The sequence below is a fragment of the Mercenaria mercenaria genome, chromosome 8, assembly GCF_021730395.1.
Source record: "Mercenaria mercenaria strain notata chromosome 8, MADL_Memer_1, whole genome shotgun sequence".
Lineage (NCBI taxonomy): Eukaryota > Metazoa > Mollusca > Bivalvia > Venerida > Veneridae > Mercenaria > Mercenaria mercenaria.
Window position 1 is genome coordinate 69316883 of NC_069368.1, and position 16073 is coordinate 69332955.

General features: G+C 36.6%; 1 protein-coding gene across 1 annotated transcript in view; it reads right to left on the reverse strand.

Annotated features, from left to right (window-relative positions):
- Positions 1-16073, reverse strand: part of LOC123566139 (ras GTPase-activating-like protein IQGAP1) — a 179966-nt gene that overhangs the window by 47853 nt on the left and 116040 nt on the right. The window contains 3 exon segments of the mRNA XM_053549182.1: positions 1382-1522; positions 2303-2452; positions 4492-4602. Of these exon segments, the coding sequence (XP_053405157.1) occupies positions 1382-1522; positions 2303-2452; positions 4492-4602 (402 nt within the window).

Sequence of the window (16073 nt, forward strand, 5' to 3'; positions counted from 1 at the left end):
GTTTATACCCAACACAACTGAACAGTTTTCATAAGTTTTCATTTTAAACATTTGTTTTAGTGTTTGGATATCGAAATTTAAATAAATTAAACTGATATGAATCACTGCAAAGTGACATGATAAATATTTGACGTTACACAAACAAATGCATCGCGTTTCATATCGAGCTGAATGCTGAAAAATCTAAATCGAGAAGGTATGTTTTTTATTAATCCATTTAGTGCAGAAATGATAGAGGAATTCACAGTAAATTTCTAAAAAAAAAATACCGCGCAGTTTTTTCGTTATACGCAGTCAAAGATGCAATAGTGCGTTAAAAACAGGTACGTTTATAACGTTTTGACGTTGCATTTATGCTGATTTACACACACTCGGAGAATTAACGACAAATATATAGTAATGTTTTCATAAATATTTTCTTCGCGATTACAGTGTAGTTTGAATTTTAAATTTTGATGCACTAATAAAAAAGATACAACGAAAAAACCCAGAAACACCTCGGTTTCAGTAAGAGCCGGCAGATGGCACTTTGACGTCATTATGTTGCTATGTTACCGACGTCAAAATAAAATAAAAACTATATGTTCGCAACAGCAATTATGTGACATGTATTTAATCCAGATTTGAGTAGAATCCGAAGATGTTTTAAAAATCTCTAGAAAGGGCGCATACTACCTTAAGGTATTTTGTCAAAGGACTGTAAAACTGCTATCAAGATATCAAGATGCAGCTAACTTACGGTATTTTGTCCAGGGACGGTAATATTGCCATCAAGAAGCGAGGCTTATTTACAGTATTTTGTCATGGGACTGTAAAATTGCCATCAAAAAGCAAGGATAACTTGCGGTATTTTGTCAGGGGACTGTAATATTGCTATCCAGAAGCAAGACTAAATTACGGTATTTTGTCAAGGTACTGTAAAATTGCCACCAAGAAGTGATGCTAACTTACGGTATTTTGTCAAGGGACTGTAATCTTGCTATCAAGAAGCGAGGCTAACTTACTGACTGTAAAACTGCCATCAAGAAGCAAGGCTTACTTACAGTATTTTGTCAAGGGACTGTAATATTGGTATTAAGAAGCGAGGCTATTTATTTATTTATTTATTTCGGTTTTACGGCACACCAACACAGTATAGGTTATATGGCGCCAAATAGGACTACAAATTTTGGTTTCACATCTCATTTACATCGCAATAAAAAAAAAAGCGAGGCTAACTTATGGTATTTTGTCAAGGGAATGTAATATTGCCATCAAGAAGCCAGGCTAACTTATGGTATTTTGTCTAGGGACTGTAACATTCCCATCAAGAAGAGAGGCTAACTTATAGTATTTTGTCAAGGGACTGTAATATTGTTATCAAGAAGCGAGGCTAACTTACGGTATTTTGTCAAGGGACTGTAATATCGCCATCAAGAAGCGGTCAGTGAGAGCCTGTAACTGGCTGGTAGATTCCTGTAGTCTTTGCAGTACCTCAGGATGTTTCAATGCTTCTTCTGAGGTTACATCATAAGGCAGTTCACTGGAATATAGACATAGATAATGTTATACATTTGTTGAACAGGAAGTGATAACAGTTTTTTGGTCTAGTTTTACCAGATTTTTTATCACTTTTTTCATCTACTTTTACCTGTTTCAGATTCAGTTTCTTGGTGTAATTTTACCAGTGTTCTGTTCTAACAGTTTCTGATTCAATTTTTTGTCTAGTTTTACCAGTTTCTTTTTACATGTTTTGTCTAGTTTTACCAGTTTCCGTCTAGTTATACCAGTTTCTAATTACATTACCAGCTTCAACTAAAATATTGTACCTTGTACTACCACTTTCTGATTCAATTTTTTTTTATATAGAGTTTGGCTTTATCTTACCTACAACAACATGTACCAGTTTCTGATTCAATCTCTTAGTTTAACCAGTATTGACACAAATTTCCTACTCTGTTTTACCCACTTTTGATTCCATGTCTTACCTAAATTTACAAGCTTCTGATACAATGTCTAAATTGGCATTAGAAGTTTCTGTTGCAGCATTTTCCCCAGTTTTACCCTTTTCCCATTCAATGCCTAACGTAGTTTCAATACTTTCAACTACAATGTCTTACCTACTGATACAACTTCCAGACACAATGTCTAACCTAGTTTTATCACTTTCTGTTGCAAAGTCTTATCTAGTTTGACCACCCTAATACAATTTCTTACCTAGTTTTACTACTTTCTGTTGAAATGTAATAATAGTTATTACCACTTTCTGATACATTGTTTTACTTCGTTTTACGACTCCGTTAAGATGGATACCATGTCTTACCTAGTTTTCCCACTTTCTGATTCTTGTTGATTGACCCAGACCTTGTACACTTCTATGGGGTTAGTATTTATACGTATATTCTTATCCTGTATTACATCCATTACCAACGGCTGTAACATCTCTTTCAAGGCATTCTGACCTCGCTGATTCCTTCAATACAAATACAAGACATCCTGTTAAAATGCATCAGTGGGAAAAATAAGGAAGCATCATCATAAGAACTTAGATAACATTTGAGCCGTGCCATGGGAAAACCAACATAGTGGGTGTGCGACCAGCATGGATCGAGACCAGCCTGCGCATCCGCGCAGTCTGGTCAGGCTCCATGCTGTTCGCTTTTAAAGCCTATTGGAATTGGAGAAACTGTAAGCGAACAGCATGGATCCTGACCAGACTGCGCGGATGCGCAGGCTGGTCTGGATCCATGCTGGTCGCACACCCACTGTTGGTTTTCCCATGGCACAGCTCATTTCATGTCCTTTCTTTTTTCAAATTCCTGAAGTGGAACTTGCCTTTTAATGACTTTTAAGAGAAATCTTTATTTTCAAAATTTAAACTTATAGCCAAAATTATGGAAGCATAAAAACTTGCTTCAAATCATCTGCAGACATTCCTCTTAACACTGATGCTTATATACACACACACACACACACACACACACACACACACACACACAGAGCTTATATGTGGCATGTAAACTGCCCTTACTAGGCTGGAAAAATGACACTATATACCAATATGAACGACATTTTTGTGAAACACATTATTACTAATTATTAACAAATAACTACCACAGTACACACACAGAGGACATGTTTCAGAATCTCAATTTTAGGACATGATCAATAAACATCTCATAAGCTGTGACAACTGGCATCACTTAAAATGTGGATCCAGAAGTTGAAATATAAGTGAAAAACCAAAAGTAATCTTTTGTGTTTCAAAATTGTTTTTCCAAAAAAGAGTATGACTGCTGAGAAAGCAAATGGCAGAAAGTAAAAGTTGAAACTATACAAATATCTTGTAAACCATGTCAACTGTGTATATTTCTAATAAAGTCTTTGTCTTCTGTAAACCTACAATCATGACCTCCATGCCATAACAGGTAACAATACAAGTACACGTCCCTAACCATAGCTTATGTCTATGATAAATAAGAGTTTGTAGAACAAGAAATGCCCCCCTTGATGCATTCAGTAATTGCACAAGGAACAGAAATTATTTGCTCACTGTAAACAAAGATTCTACTGTTCTGGTTAAATGTGGCCTTGACCTTTGACCTATTGACCTCAAAATCAACAGGGGTCATCTGCTGGTCATGATCAACCTCCCTATTAAGTTTTGTGATCCTAGGCCCAAGCGTTCTCAAGTTATCTTCCGGAAAGGGTTTAACTGTTCCAGGTCAATGTGACCTTGACCTCTGGCCTACTGACCTCAAAATCTGTAGGGGTTATCTACTGGTCATGACCAATCTCCCTGTCAAGTTTTGTGATCCTAGGCCCAAGCATTCTCAAGTAATCTCTTGGAAACGGTTAAACTGTTCCGGGTCACTGTAACCTTGACCTTTGACCTACTTATCTCAAAATCAATACGGGTCATCTGCTGGTCATGATTAACCTCTCTATCAACTTTCATGATCCTTGGCCCAAGTGTTTTTGAGTTATCATCCGGAAACAGTTTAACTGTTCCTGGCTAATGTAACCTTGAACTTCGACCTAATGACCTCAAATTCAGTGATGATCAACCTCCCTATCAACTTTCATGATCCTAGGCCAAAGCATTCTTGAGTTATCATCCAGAAACCGTTTAACTTTTCCGGGTCACTGTGACCTTGATCTTTGACCTACTGACATCAAAATCAGTAGGGCTCATCTGCTGGTCATGACCAACCTCCCTATCAACTTTCATGATCCTAGGCCCAAGCGTTCTTGAGTTATTATCCGGAAACTGTTTTACTGTTCCTGGTCACTGTGATCTTGATCTTTGACATACTGATCTCAAAATCAATAGGGGTCATCTGCTGGTGATGACTAACCTCCCTATCAACTTTCATGACCCTAGGCCCAAGTGTTCTTGAGTTATCATCTGGAAACGGGTTGGTCTACATACTGACCGACCTACAGACATCTGCAAAACAATATACCCCTCCTTCTTCGAAAGGGGGCATAAATAGTGTGATTACACGTTACCTATTAAAGCCTACAATCATTTTCACGACCAGGGGATTGCCTGTCACGATGTCTGTGATCTTCTCAACCTTGGAACTGAAAAGATGTAAAAACAAATCAATAATAATTAATCTTTCTTACCAATCACTCCTGTAAGGAAAATGTAGTTTGAAGCAACTCATTGCATTTTTTTGGTATCTAAAATTCACAAAAATTATGTTTTGTAAAATAGGCTTTAATATCAGCACATAAGTTTTACCAAATATCTCATAAAATAAAAGAGATGACACTATTGGTGACAAATGCCCCCCAAAGCATGCCAAAGAATGCTAAAGTTGTCTGCGCAAAACAAAATCACACAACATTTCGTGACCATGGCCTAGAGACCGTACCATAGCTCTTCGCATTCTTCGATTTTTCAAAAAAAGTGGTTTTTACAAGAGCACCGGTTACGATTAAAAATGTAAACAAAGGCCTCTGTCTATGAATTATTTGAATGAATGAATGATCGTCGATCTTTGTCATAATACTGATTGTCTGTGAATGTTAATGACTCCATGTGTTGTAAAAAGGTATTTAGTTTGTAACTGTAATTTCCTATCAATTGATATCCTCTCAAAACTGGTAAAGTAATTGCTTGGACAAGGCACTGTCTTTACCATTCACCAGCTGTCAAAAAGGCAAATATATAAGATTCAGTGTAAGTTATATTTCACTGGTACTACCAGTTAGTAAGTTCATACTCTATAAAACACGTCAGAGAAATTTGCGCAGTTTTGACGGATTAAAACGTTTGCAGCATTAGATTATATTTTTTTCTTTACACGAAAATTGCCGTTTGATAACAAAGCGAATACGCCGATAAGCCGGAGTACGCCGATTATGTGTTGTCACAAAACTGTTCCAGTTCACCTAATGTAATCGATGCACTTAAACTGCCTAGCTATAGCTACTGCTGTTATAGGGAAGTGGTAAAGTGTCTGCCTTAGGTGTGAGAGGTCCTGGGTTCGAGTCCCATTTAGAGCTTAACAATTTTCATTTTGCTACAGCATCTTTTTGCTGTTAAAGGACTGTTCCAGTTGTTCTTATATTTTTAGCACACAGTATCAAGGATCATTATTTAGAAATCCAGATCACAGTTGGATGTTAAATCAAATGCACCCAAATAGAAAATATTCGCTATATTATGTCCCTTTGATGTTTCTGCTCTCCAGGTTCATGAAGAGTTACATTTCCATGATCACAAAATTTTCTTTTACATGAAAATATTAAATGCTCATAACTCTATGCTTCTGGTTAAACTGTTGTTAATATATCTATTTTTGAGAAATATATATACATTTGTCTTCATTTCAAGCTTTTTAACTTCATACCTATGATTTGAAAAACTTAGGTACTATCTCTACATGGCCTTGACCTGCGAGACCTGGGTCATAAGCGTGTCACACCTTCTCAATATGGTTAACATTTGTGTCAAAATATTTTCAAATCCCTTGATAAATGGCATAGTTATGGACCAGACAATAAGCCCCTTTGACTTCTAAGTGTGACTTTGGAACTAGGGGTCTGGGTCTTGCGCATGACACGTCATCTCATTAGGGAACATTTATGCCAAGTAATTTCAAAATCCCTTCATCAACGGCAGAGTAAAAGACCGGACAAGAAACAGAAGTGTGACCTTGACCTTAGAGCTAGGGTCTAGATCTTGCACACGACATGTTGTCTCATTATGGGGAACATTTATGCCAAGTAATTTCAAAATCCATTCATCAATGGCAGACTGATGGACTGGACACAAAACAGACCCTGTTAACCTTTTACTTCTGAGTGTGACCTTGACCTTGGAGCCAGGGGTCTAGGTCTTGCGCATGACAAGTCGTCTTATTATGGTGAACATTAATGTCAATTTAATTCAAAATCCCTTGATGGATGGCAGAGTTACAGCCCGGACAAGAATTTACATGGACTCACACACAGACGAACAGACAGTGCGAATTTAATATGCCCGCCTTTTGGGGCATAATAAAACCACTTAGTAAAACCAGAATGATGTCCGTACTGTTTGACACATGCCCCCTGAATATGCTTGGCAGAATAGTATTATGTGTAAAATAGAGAATAACTGGCTTCTGTCTTTTGATATCAATGTTATCAGGTTGAGGCTGATATGGGCTCAAAGCGGCGAGGTTCACCAATTTTCTTTTGTACTGGACACAAACTGTAGGCAGTAAGTGCACATGAAAGGGCGACCGACAAACAGTTAAAACATTTGTATGCCTTCTGGGTTTTCAGCTATAAGGGGGTAGGGGGTGCACAAAACAACAATGAAAATGCTTTAAAGAGAAGGATAATATCAACATTTTAACTTTAGATTTTTTTTTTAACAAATACTTAAAACCATGTCTTCACTATTTTCTTATTTGTAAGTCTGAGATAGCTATCTAATATCAAAATGACAGAGAACACAAAATACAGTAACAAAGTGTTAACTTACATTTTTTTCTCAATTATACATGAACAATTCAAACAACTGTATTTATCACTAATACAGGTATGCAGTTCTTTGTGTGGGAGGGGCTATGAACTGATTATTGTAAGTTCTATCTACAAGCATATCAGTATACTAGCATGAATTGTCTTCAAGTGTCAAAACTAGCAAAACAAAATTGTCAAAACAAAACAAAAATCTTCAACTGTTTTCAAGTCTACCTGATGCAGTTAGAAAATGAAATTAATTGAATTCTATCAGAGCATGTTCATATCACTACAACCCTGCAGCTGTCTGGTTGAGAAATAATATACAGACTTTTAACCTGACTTTTCAAAATCAAATGTTTCACATTTTTATAGACTACCGGTAAGTAAAATTTACAGCCGTTAAGGGAGTTAAGTCCCACTTTCAATGGGATTACAACTGGAAGCCCAAGACAAGTCCAAGTCAATGCCAACAAGTGTTCTTCACTTTTGCTTTAGATACATTTTGATTATACCAAAGAAACAAAAATGATAATGTATAGATTTTTTAAAAACAAACTAATCTCAAAACCAAAACAGAACTAGGCTGTAGTGATCAGGTGCAGAAATATGTCATCCCAAAACACCACAGTATTCCAAACTGCAATGTTTGTGTGAAAATAGATAGGGAAAGTATCATGCTTTCTTTGTTTTTTTTTAATGAATCATATTTACAAGGTATTACTTAGTCATTATTAGGTATTAAAATAAGGAATTACTCTGCACTTACAGTAGTGTTATAAAATCATAGGCAAGACTGTTAATAAAAATATACAAAAATTATTATTAATTCATATTACTCAAATAAACCATGCATATCAAAAGTTATCACTACTTAGTTTAAAATTTTACTCCTTGTTACTGGATATTACCAGTGGGCCAGTAAGACATCAAAATGTGAAGGGTTCCAACTTTTGTTTAGTTTGGTTTGATTTTAAGTTACAGCAGTACATGTCATATGGTAACTTTCCCCGTTTTGAAACTCTATTTGCCCTGAATTACACAGGCATGGGGTAGGCATCCTTGTAAAGCCAACGACTTTTTACAAGCAAGTTGGTGTTTTGGTTTGTTTCATGAAAGAATCCCAAACCTTGAGTGAAAGTTAAGGCATATTTTATGCATATTTCTGACTACATCAAGGGCCATAACTCTGGTCTAACTAAATGAAATCTCAAACTAAACCCTAGGTGTACCTCCTCATATGCTACATACTACTCCTTTAACTTCTCATAATCCTAGATCTGATACATTTTAAGATACATGCAACATGAACTTTTATGCCCTTAAGATGCATTTTTGTTTTTTTTTTGCTAAACTCAAAGAAATCAATTGTCTAGAGACATATCTGCTAAATGATAGTATTTATATGTTTTGTACTATTTAATTGACCTGTCAAAATATGTTACCGGCTTTCATGTTAATCTTATATAGGCTCGAACAGAATATAATGAAAGCCGGGTCCATGTTTTGACAGGTCAATTAAATAGTACAATATCTACATAAAAAGATCAGGTAACAGGCCATGTCTATCTAATAATCCAGACAGTAATTAATTGACAGTTTCTGGCTAATAACCAGATTATATATGTTAAAACACAAATGCAAGTTAATGGATACTACCTCATGAAGGTTTGTGTATTTAATTTCTATTTAAAAATTTAAACAATTCTCTATAATTTCCACCAGTATTACTATAAAGTTTAACATTCCTCTATTTCAAAAGCTGTGTATAATATAGAGTACAAGTACTTCATACAAATAGAATGACTTGCCATTTTACTTCAGAAAAACCTAAGAAGAGATTTGCCCAGTTCACTCCAAGGGAAAATAGCAAGGACATTTCTCCTGTGATGTTTCATGAGATATGTGCCCTTTATGCATATTTTTAGAGAATGTGGATTTGATCTTACATATTTTCTTTTCAAATCAATCATCACTCTGCTAAAATCCAATTGCAGAAATAATGCATGCTTTTTTCATGCCTTGAGGTAACCAGACCTCACAACCCTTTACCATACAAAACAGAAGCCAATATGAACCTCTTTTGCACAGAGCTTCAGATAAACTGCATATCTGGGTATTTACGCAATTAAAATTGCAGAAAACCCAAATGAATTCATAGTGTGCATACTAAAACGCAATTAAAATTCCTAATATCCAATTCATAAACAAGAGGGCCATGATGGCCCTATATCGCTCACCTGAGTACCACTGCTTTAACCAAAAACAAAAAGATTAACTTCTTATCAGGTGCAGATATGTCCAAGTACACCTAAAAATTGGAGGTACCATCCATGTTGTACCACAGAAAAGTGGTCTCAGTTTTTCCCTACGGCCGATAATAAAAAAGTTACTAAATAAGCTATTTATAGTAACATAAAGGGAAGTAATAAAAAAAAATATTGTAAGCGAACAAAGAAGAATCTGCCAAATAAAAACAAGAGCACTGCAATACAGAGCGGAAGGGAAATTGCTAACCAACACACAGACAGACAGACAGACAATGAGGCGATAACATAATACGTCCCTGCTGGCATATAAAAAAGAATCGAGATCTTATGGTGATACAAGTTGTGTGCAAGTTTGGTTAAAATCAAACCATAAATGAAGCTGCTCTTGTGCAGACAAGGTCAAAATAGCTAATTTTGGCCCTTTCAGAGGCCATAACTCTGGAACCCATTATGGGATCTGGCCAGTTCAAGAATGGAACCAAGATCTTTTGGTGACACAAGTTTTGTGCAAGTTTGATTAAATTCAAATCATAAATGAAGCTGCTATTGTGCAGACAAGGTCAAACTAGCTTATTCCAGCCCTATAAGGGGCCATAACTCTGGAACCCATTATGTGATCTGGCCGGTTCAAGAAAGGAACCAAGATCTTATGGTGACACAAATGTTGTGCAAGTTTGGTTAAAATCAAATCATAAATGAAACCACTATTGTGCAGACAAGGTCAAAATAGCTAATTTTGACCCCTTCAGGGGCCATAACTATGAAACCCATGATGGAATCTGGCCAGTTCCAGAAAGAAAACAAGATCTTATGGTGAAACAAGTTTTGTGCAAGTTTTATTAAATTCAAATCATAAATGAAGCTGCTATTGTGCAGACAAGGCCAAAATTGCTAATTCCGGCCCTATCAGGGGCTATAACTCTGGAACCCATTAAGAAATCTTGCCAGTTCCAGAAAGGAACCAAGATCTTACGGTGATACATGTTGTGTGCAAGTTTGGTAAAAATCAAATCATAAATAAAGCTGCTATTGTGCAGACAAGGTCAAAATAGTTGATTTTGGGCCTTTCAGGGGCCATAACTCTGGAACCCATAATGGAATCTGGCCAGTTCCAGAAAGAAACCAAGATCTTATGGTGATACAAGTTGTGTGCAAGTTTGGTAAAAATCAAATCATAAATAAAGCTGCTATTGTGCAGACAAGGTCAAAATAGCTAATTCTGGCCCTTTCAGGGGCCATAACTCTGGAACCCATTATGGAATCTTGCCAGTTCAAGAAAGGAACCAAGATCTTATGGTGATACATGTTGTGTGCAAGTTTGGTAAAAATCAAATCATAAATAAAGCTGCTATTGTGCAGACAAGCTCAAAATAGCTCATTTTGGCCCTTTCAGGGGTCATAACTCTGGAACCAATAATCTTTTTTTTGTGTGTGTGGGGTGGGGGGATGGAGTGTGACCAAGGAAAGGTGGTGACCAGGTGTGGGTACACAACTTCACATGTTTATAATAAATGTGCATGAAAAAGAATGAAAGACGTTTTATGAAATTCTACCAATTGGTTGGTTTGTTATGTACAAATCTGTAGATTTTTAAACAATTAAAGGGCAATAACTCTAAGGAAAATTGACCAATTAAAAAAAAAATGACAGGCATCATCGAAGTATGTTGGTTCATATTTATTTCAAGTTTCATGAAATTCTACCAGCTTGTTACTGAGAAATTGCTGCAGACGTGGATTTTTCATTAAATCAAGGGCAATAACTCTAAGGGAAATTGACCAATCAAAAAAAAACTTGACAAGCATCATCGCAGTATGTTGGTGCATATTTATTTCAAGTTTTATGAAATTCTACATGATAGTTACTGAGAAATGGCTGCGGACAGACATTTTTCATTAAATCAAGGGCAGTAACTCGAAGGAAAATTGCCAATCAAAAAAAAAAACATGACAGGCATCATTGCAGTATGTTGGTTCATGTTTATTTCAAGTTTCATGAAATTCTACCAGCTAGTTACTGAGATATGGCTGTGGATGGACGGACGGACGGACGGACGGACGCACTCACAGATGTGATGGACAGACAACACCATTTCAATACCCCCCTACCAATTTCATCGGCGGGGGATAATTAATTAAATGATTGGATAAAAAATATCTTTGGCACTATGAATTACATGCTTACAGGCATGTTAAAACAATTCAAACAAGAGGGTCATGATGACCCTGGATCACCTGAGTAATATGAGCTACATGTTTCATATGTCAAACTGATGATAAAATATTAAGAAAGTCAGTAGGTCACATTCATGGCCAATGAAATTCAGTTTTACGATTTGTGTGCAAAACTGTGTATGTCATCAAAATTTTAAGACCGTATCTTAAAAACAAGAGAGCCATGATGGCCCTATATCACTCACCTGTTATCATTGCACTAGAGGAGAAGGTCCTCAAAAAAATATCTAAGTCCAAAGGACAGGAACAACAAAGGGAAGAAATTTAACCAAAAAGAAATTTTTTTCTTTTTAAAGGTACAGATATATCAAAATACACCTAAAAATTGGAGGTACCATCCATGTTGTACCACAGAAAAGTAGTCTCGGTTTTTCCCTATGGCCAATAATAAAAAAGTAACTAAAAATAAGCTATTTATAGTAACATAAAAGGGAAGTAATTAAAAAGAAAGTTATTGTAAGTGAACAAAAGAAGGATCTGCCAAATAAATCTGTTGACATAAATGAAATTTCAGATCAGTATCTTCATCAGTTATGGAGATATACCCATTTTAATTTGAAATAAAGGGAGGTAATTTGACATAAAATCAGTCCATAGTTATCTACCCTGGCTGGTTCAGTCCAACTAATGACAATAATGAAATTTCAAATAAGTCCTATAAGGACTTACTGATATAAATCCATTCTGATTACAATCAGGGGAGGTAAACAGATATAAAATAACTCTGGAACCTACGATTGGATTTGATTTGTCATGGAATCCAAGATTTATTGTAGAAGATATTTTGGAAGTTTGTATCAAATAAAACCATAAATGAAGTCTCTATATGGTTGCAAAAGTCAAAATAACCAATTTTGGACATTTAGGGGGCCATAACTCTGGAACCCATGAGGGAATCTGGCCAGTTCAAGAAAGGAACCAAGATCTTATGGTGATACAAGTTCTGTGCAAGTTTGGTTAAAAAATCAATGAAGCTGCTATTGTGCAGACAAGGTCAAAATAGCTAATTTTGGCCCTTTCAGGGGCCATAACTCTGAAACCCATTATGGGATCTGGCCGGTTCAACAAAGGTAATGAGATCTTAAGGCGACCCAAGTTTTGTGCAAGTTTGATTAAATTCAAATCATAAATGAAGCTGTTATTGTGCAGACTAAGGTCAAAATAGCTAATTCTGGCCCTTTCAGGGGCCATAACTCTGGAACCCATAAAGGGATCTCGCCAGTTCAAGAAAGGAACCAAGATCCTATAGTGACACAAGTTTTGTGCAAGTTAGATTAAATTCAAATCATAAATGAAGCTACTATTGTGCAGACAAGGTCAAAATAGCTAATTCTGGCCCTTTCAGGGGCCGTAACTCTGGAACCTATAATGGGATCTGGCTGGTTCAAGACAGGAACCAAGATCTTATGGTCACACAAGTTTTGTGTAAGTTTGATTAAATTCAAATCATAAATGAAGCTTCTATTGTGCAGACAAGGTCAAAATAGCTAATTTTGGCCCTTTCAGGGACCATAACTCTGGAACCAATAATGGGATCTGGCCAGTTCAAGAAAGGAACCAAGATCTTATGGTGATACAAGTTGTGTGCAAGTTTGGTTAAAATAAAATCATAAATGAAACCACTATCGTGCAGACACGAAATTGTTGACGCACGCATGGACGGACTGACGACGGACGAAGGGTGATCACAAAAGCTCACCTTGTCACTATGTGACAGGTGAGCTAACAAGAAAGTAGGTCAGTAGGTCAAGGTCACAGTCAAGTGACATCATATTACTTGGGGACATCAGGTAATTATAATTAAACAGTTTTGGAAATAGGATCAGATGATTTTTTAAGTATTTTTGCTATAAAACTTACATAATAACTAAGTGACCCCAGGGCGAGGCCTCTTTTAACCCCAGGGGCATAATTTGAACAATTTTGGTAGAGGACTACTAGACAATGCATCAAACCAAATATCAAAAGCCTAGGTCGTATGGTTTCAGACAAAAAGATTTTTAAAGCTTTTTCCTATACAAGTCTATATAAAACTTGGGACCCCAGGGCAGGGCCTCTTTTCACCCAAGGGGTACAATTTGAACAATTTTGGTTGAGGACCATAACACAATGCTACAAACCAAATATCAAAGGTCTAAGTGTTGTGGTTTCAGACAAGAAGATTTTTCAACTTTTTTTCCTATATAAGTCTATGTAAAACTTGGGACCCCCGGGGCGATCCATATTTGACTCTATGGGGATAATTTAAACAATCTTGCTAGAGGACCACTAGATGATGCTACATACCATATCAAAGCCCTAGGCCATGTGCTTTTGTACAAGATTTTCAAAGTTTACCCTATATAAGTCTATATAAACCATGTGACTCCCGGGGCGGGGCTATATTTGACCCTAGGGGGATAATTTGAATAATCTTGGTAGAGGACCACTAGATGATGCTACCTACCAAATATCGAAGCCCTAGGCCATGTGGTTTTGTACAAGAAGATTTTCAAAGTTTTCCCTATATAAGTCTATATAAACCATGTGACCCCCGGGGCGGGGCCATATTTGACCCTAGGGGGATAATTTGAACAATTTTGGTAGAGGACCACTAGATGATGCTTCATACCAGATATCAAAGCCCTAGGTCCTGTGGTTTTGGACAAGAAGATTTTTAAAGTTTTTCCTTTCGGTTGCCGGTTGCCATGGCAACCAGAGCTCTGCATGTAATTCAATTCTTTGAATAAGTTTGAAAGGGGGCCACCTAAGGATCATTCCTGTGAAGTTTGGTGTAATTCTGCCCAGTGGTTTTCAAGAAGAAGATTTTTTTAGAAACTGTTGACAGACGACGGACATCAAGCGGTCACAATAGCTCACCTTGTCACTTCGTGACAGGTGAGCTAAAGAAACAGTACTTTTTAAATTAATCTCATTTCATTACAATCTTAAATACATTTTTGTATTGAACATTGAAGAGTGCTATTAAAGTACTTTTGTGTAGTTAGTCAATCCTGGTTAAATATTTATACCATATATACTGTAAGCAAAAAAAACTTTAAAAAATTTTTTTTTTGGTTGGGTTTAACAGCGCATCGACACATTTTAGGTCATATGGCGACTTTCCAGCTTTGATGGTGGAGGAAGACCCCAGATGCCCCTCCGTGCATTATTTCATCACGAGGGGGCACCTGGGTAGAACCACCTACCTTCAGTAAGCCAGCTTGATGGCTTCCTCAAATGAAGAATTCAACACCCCGAGTGAGGCTAGAACCCACATCGATGGGGGGCAAGTGATTTGAAGTCAGCGACCTTAACCACTCGGCCACGGAGCAAAAAATACTCAACTGTTTGTGCGAGATTGGTAAAATACCCAATTGGTTTTAGCAAATACCAAATTACTTCTGAAAAGGCTAGATATTGATATTATTTTTACCCAATTCAGATTTCCAATACCCAATTCAGACAAAAAGTGATGGGCTAATACCCAATTGCACCAAAAGCTTATCTGGAGCTCTGTTTACATAACACTGATAAGGGATAATCAATAATCAACAAGAGCTGCTTTTGGGAAAAGTGCATGTCCCCAACAACTGCCTTATCATCTGAATAGTTATGTATCTGAGTCAACCATGCACCAATACATTATCACTGGCATCTGTGTACAGTGATTTTCAGTTATTCAAGGGCCATAATTCTGAAGTGCCTAAGCAGATTTGGCTAGTTATCCAACTTGGCCGAGGACTTATTGGCAAACCCATTTTGTTCAAGTTTGGTAAAGATCGGATGAGAACTGTTCAAGTTAGAGAGCAGACAAGAGAGAACTGTTCAAGTTAGAGAGCAGACTAGAGTAAAAAGGCCGATTTACAGTAATTCAAGGGCCATAATTCTGAAGTGCCTGGGCAGATTTGGCTAGTTATCAAACTTGGCAGAAGACTTATTGTCAAACACATTTTGCTCAAGTTTGGTGAAGATCAGATGAGAAATATTTGACTTAAAGAGTGCGGACAAGATTTGTGACCGACACACAGACAGGAGTAAATCAATAACCGGTATGTCTTCCACACCACTGTGTGGTGGGAGACATAATAAATAGATTGATGAGACATGTGGATATTTATGTTTTTGTTCAAATTGATCATGAGACATGTGGATATATATGATTTTGTTCAAACTGACTATGAGACATGTGGATATATAGGATTTTGTTCAAATTGACTATGAGACATGTGGATACATAGGATTTTGTTCAAACTGACTATGAGACATGTGGATATATAGGATTTTGTTCAAATTGACTATGAGACATGTGGATATATAGGATTTTGTTCAAACTGACTATGAGACATGTGGATATATAGGATTTTGTTCAAACTGACTATGAGACATGTGGATATATAGGATTTTGTTCAAACTGACTATGAGACATGTGGATATATAGGATTTTGTTCAAACTGACTATGAGACATGTGGATATATAGGATTTTGTTCAAATGACTATGAGACATGTGATATAGGATTTTGTCAATGACTATGAGACATGTGGATATATAGGATTTTGTTCATACTGACTATGAGACATGCGGATATATAGGTTTTTGTTCAAACTGACTATGAGACATGTGGATATATATGATTTTGTTCA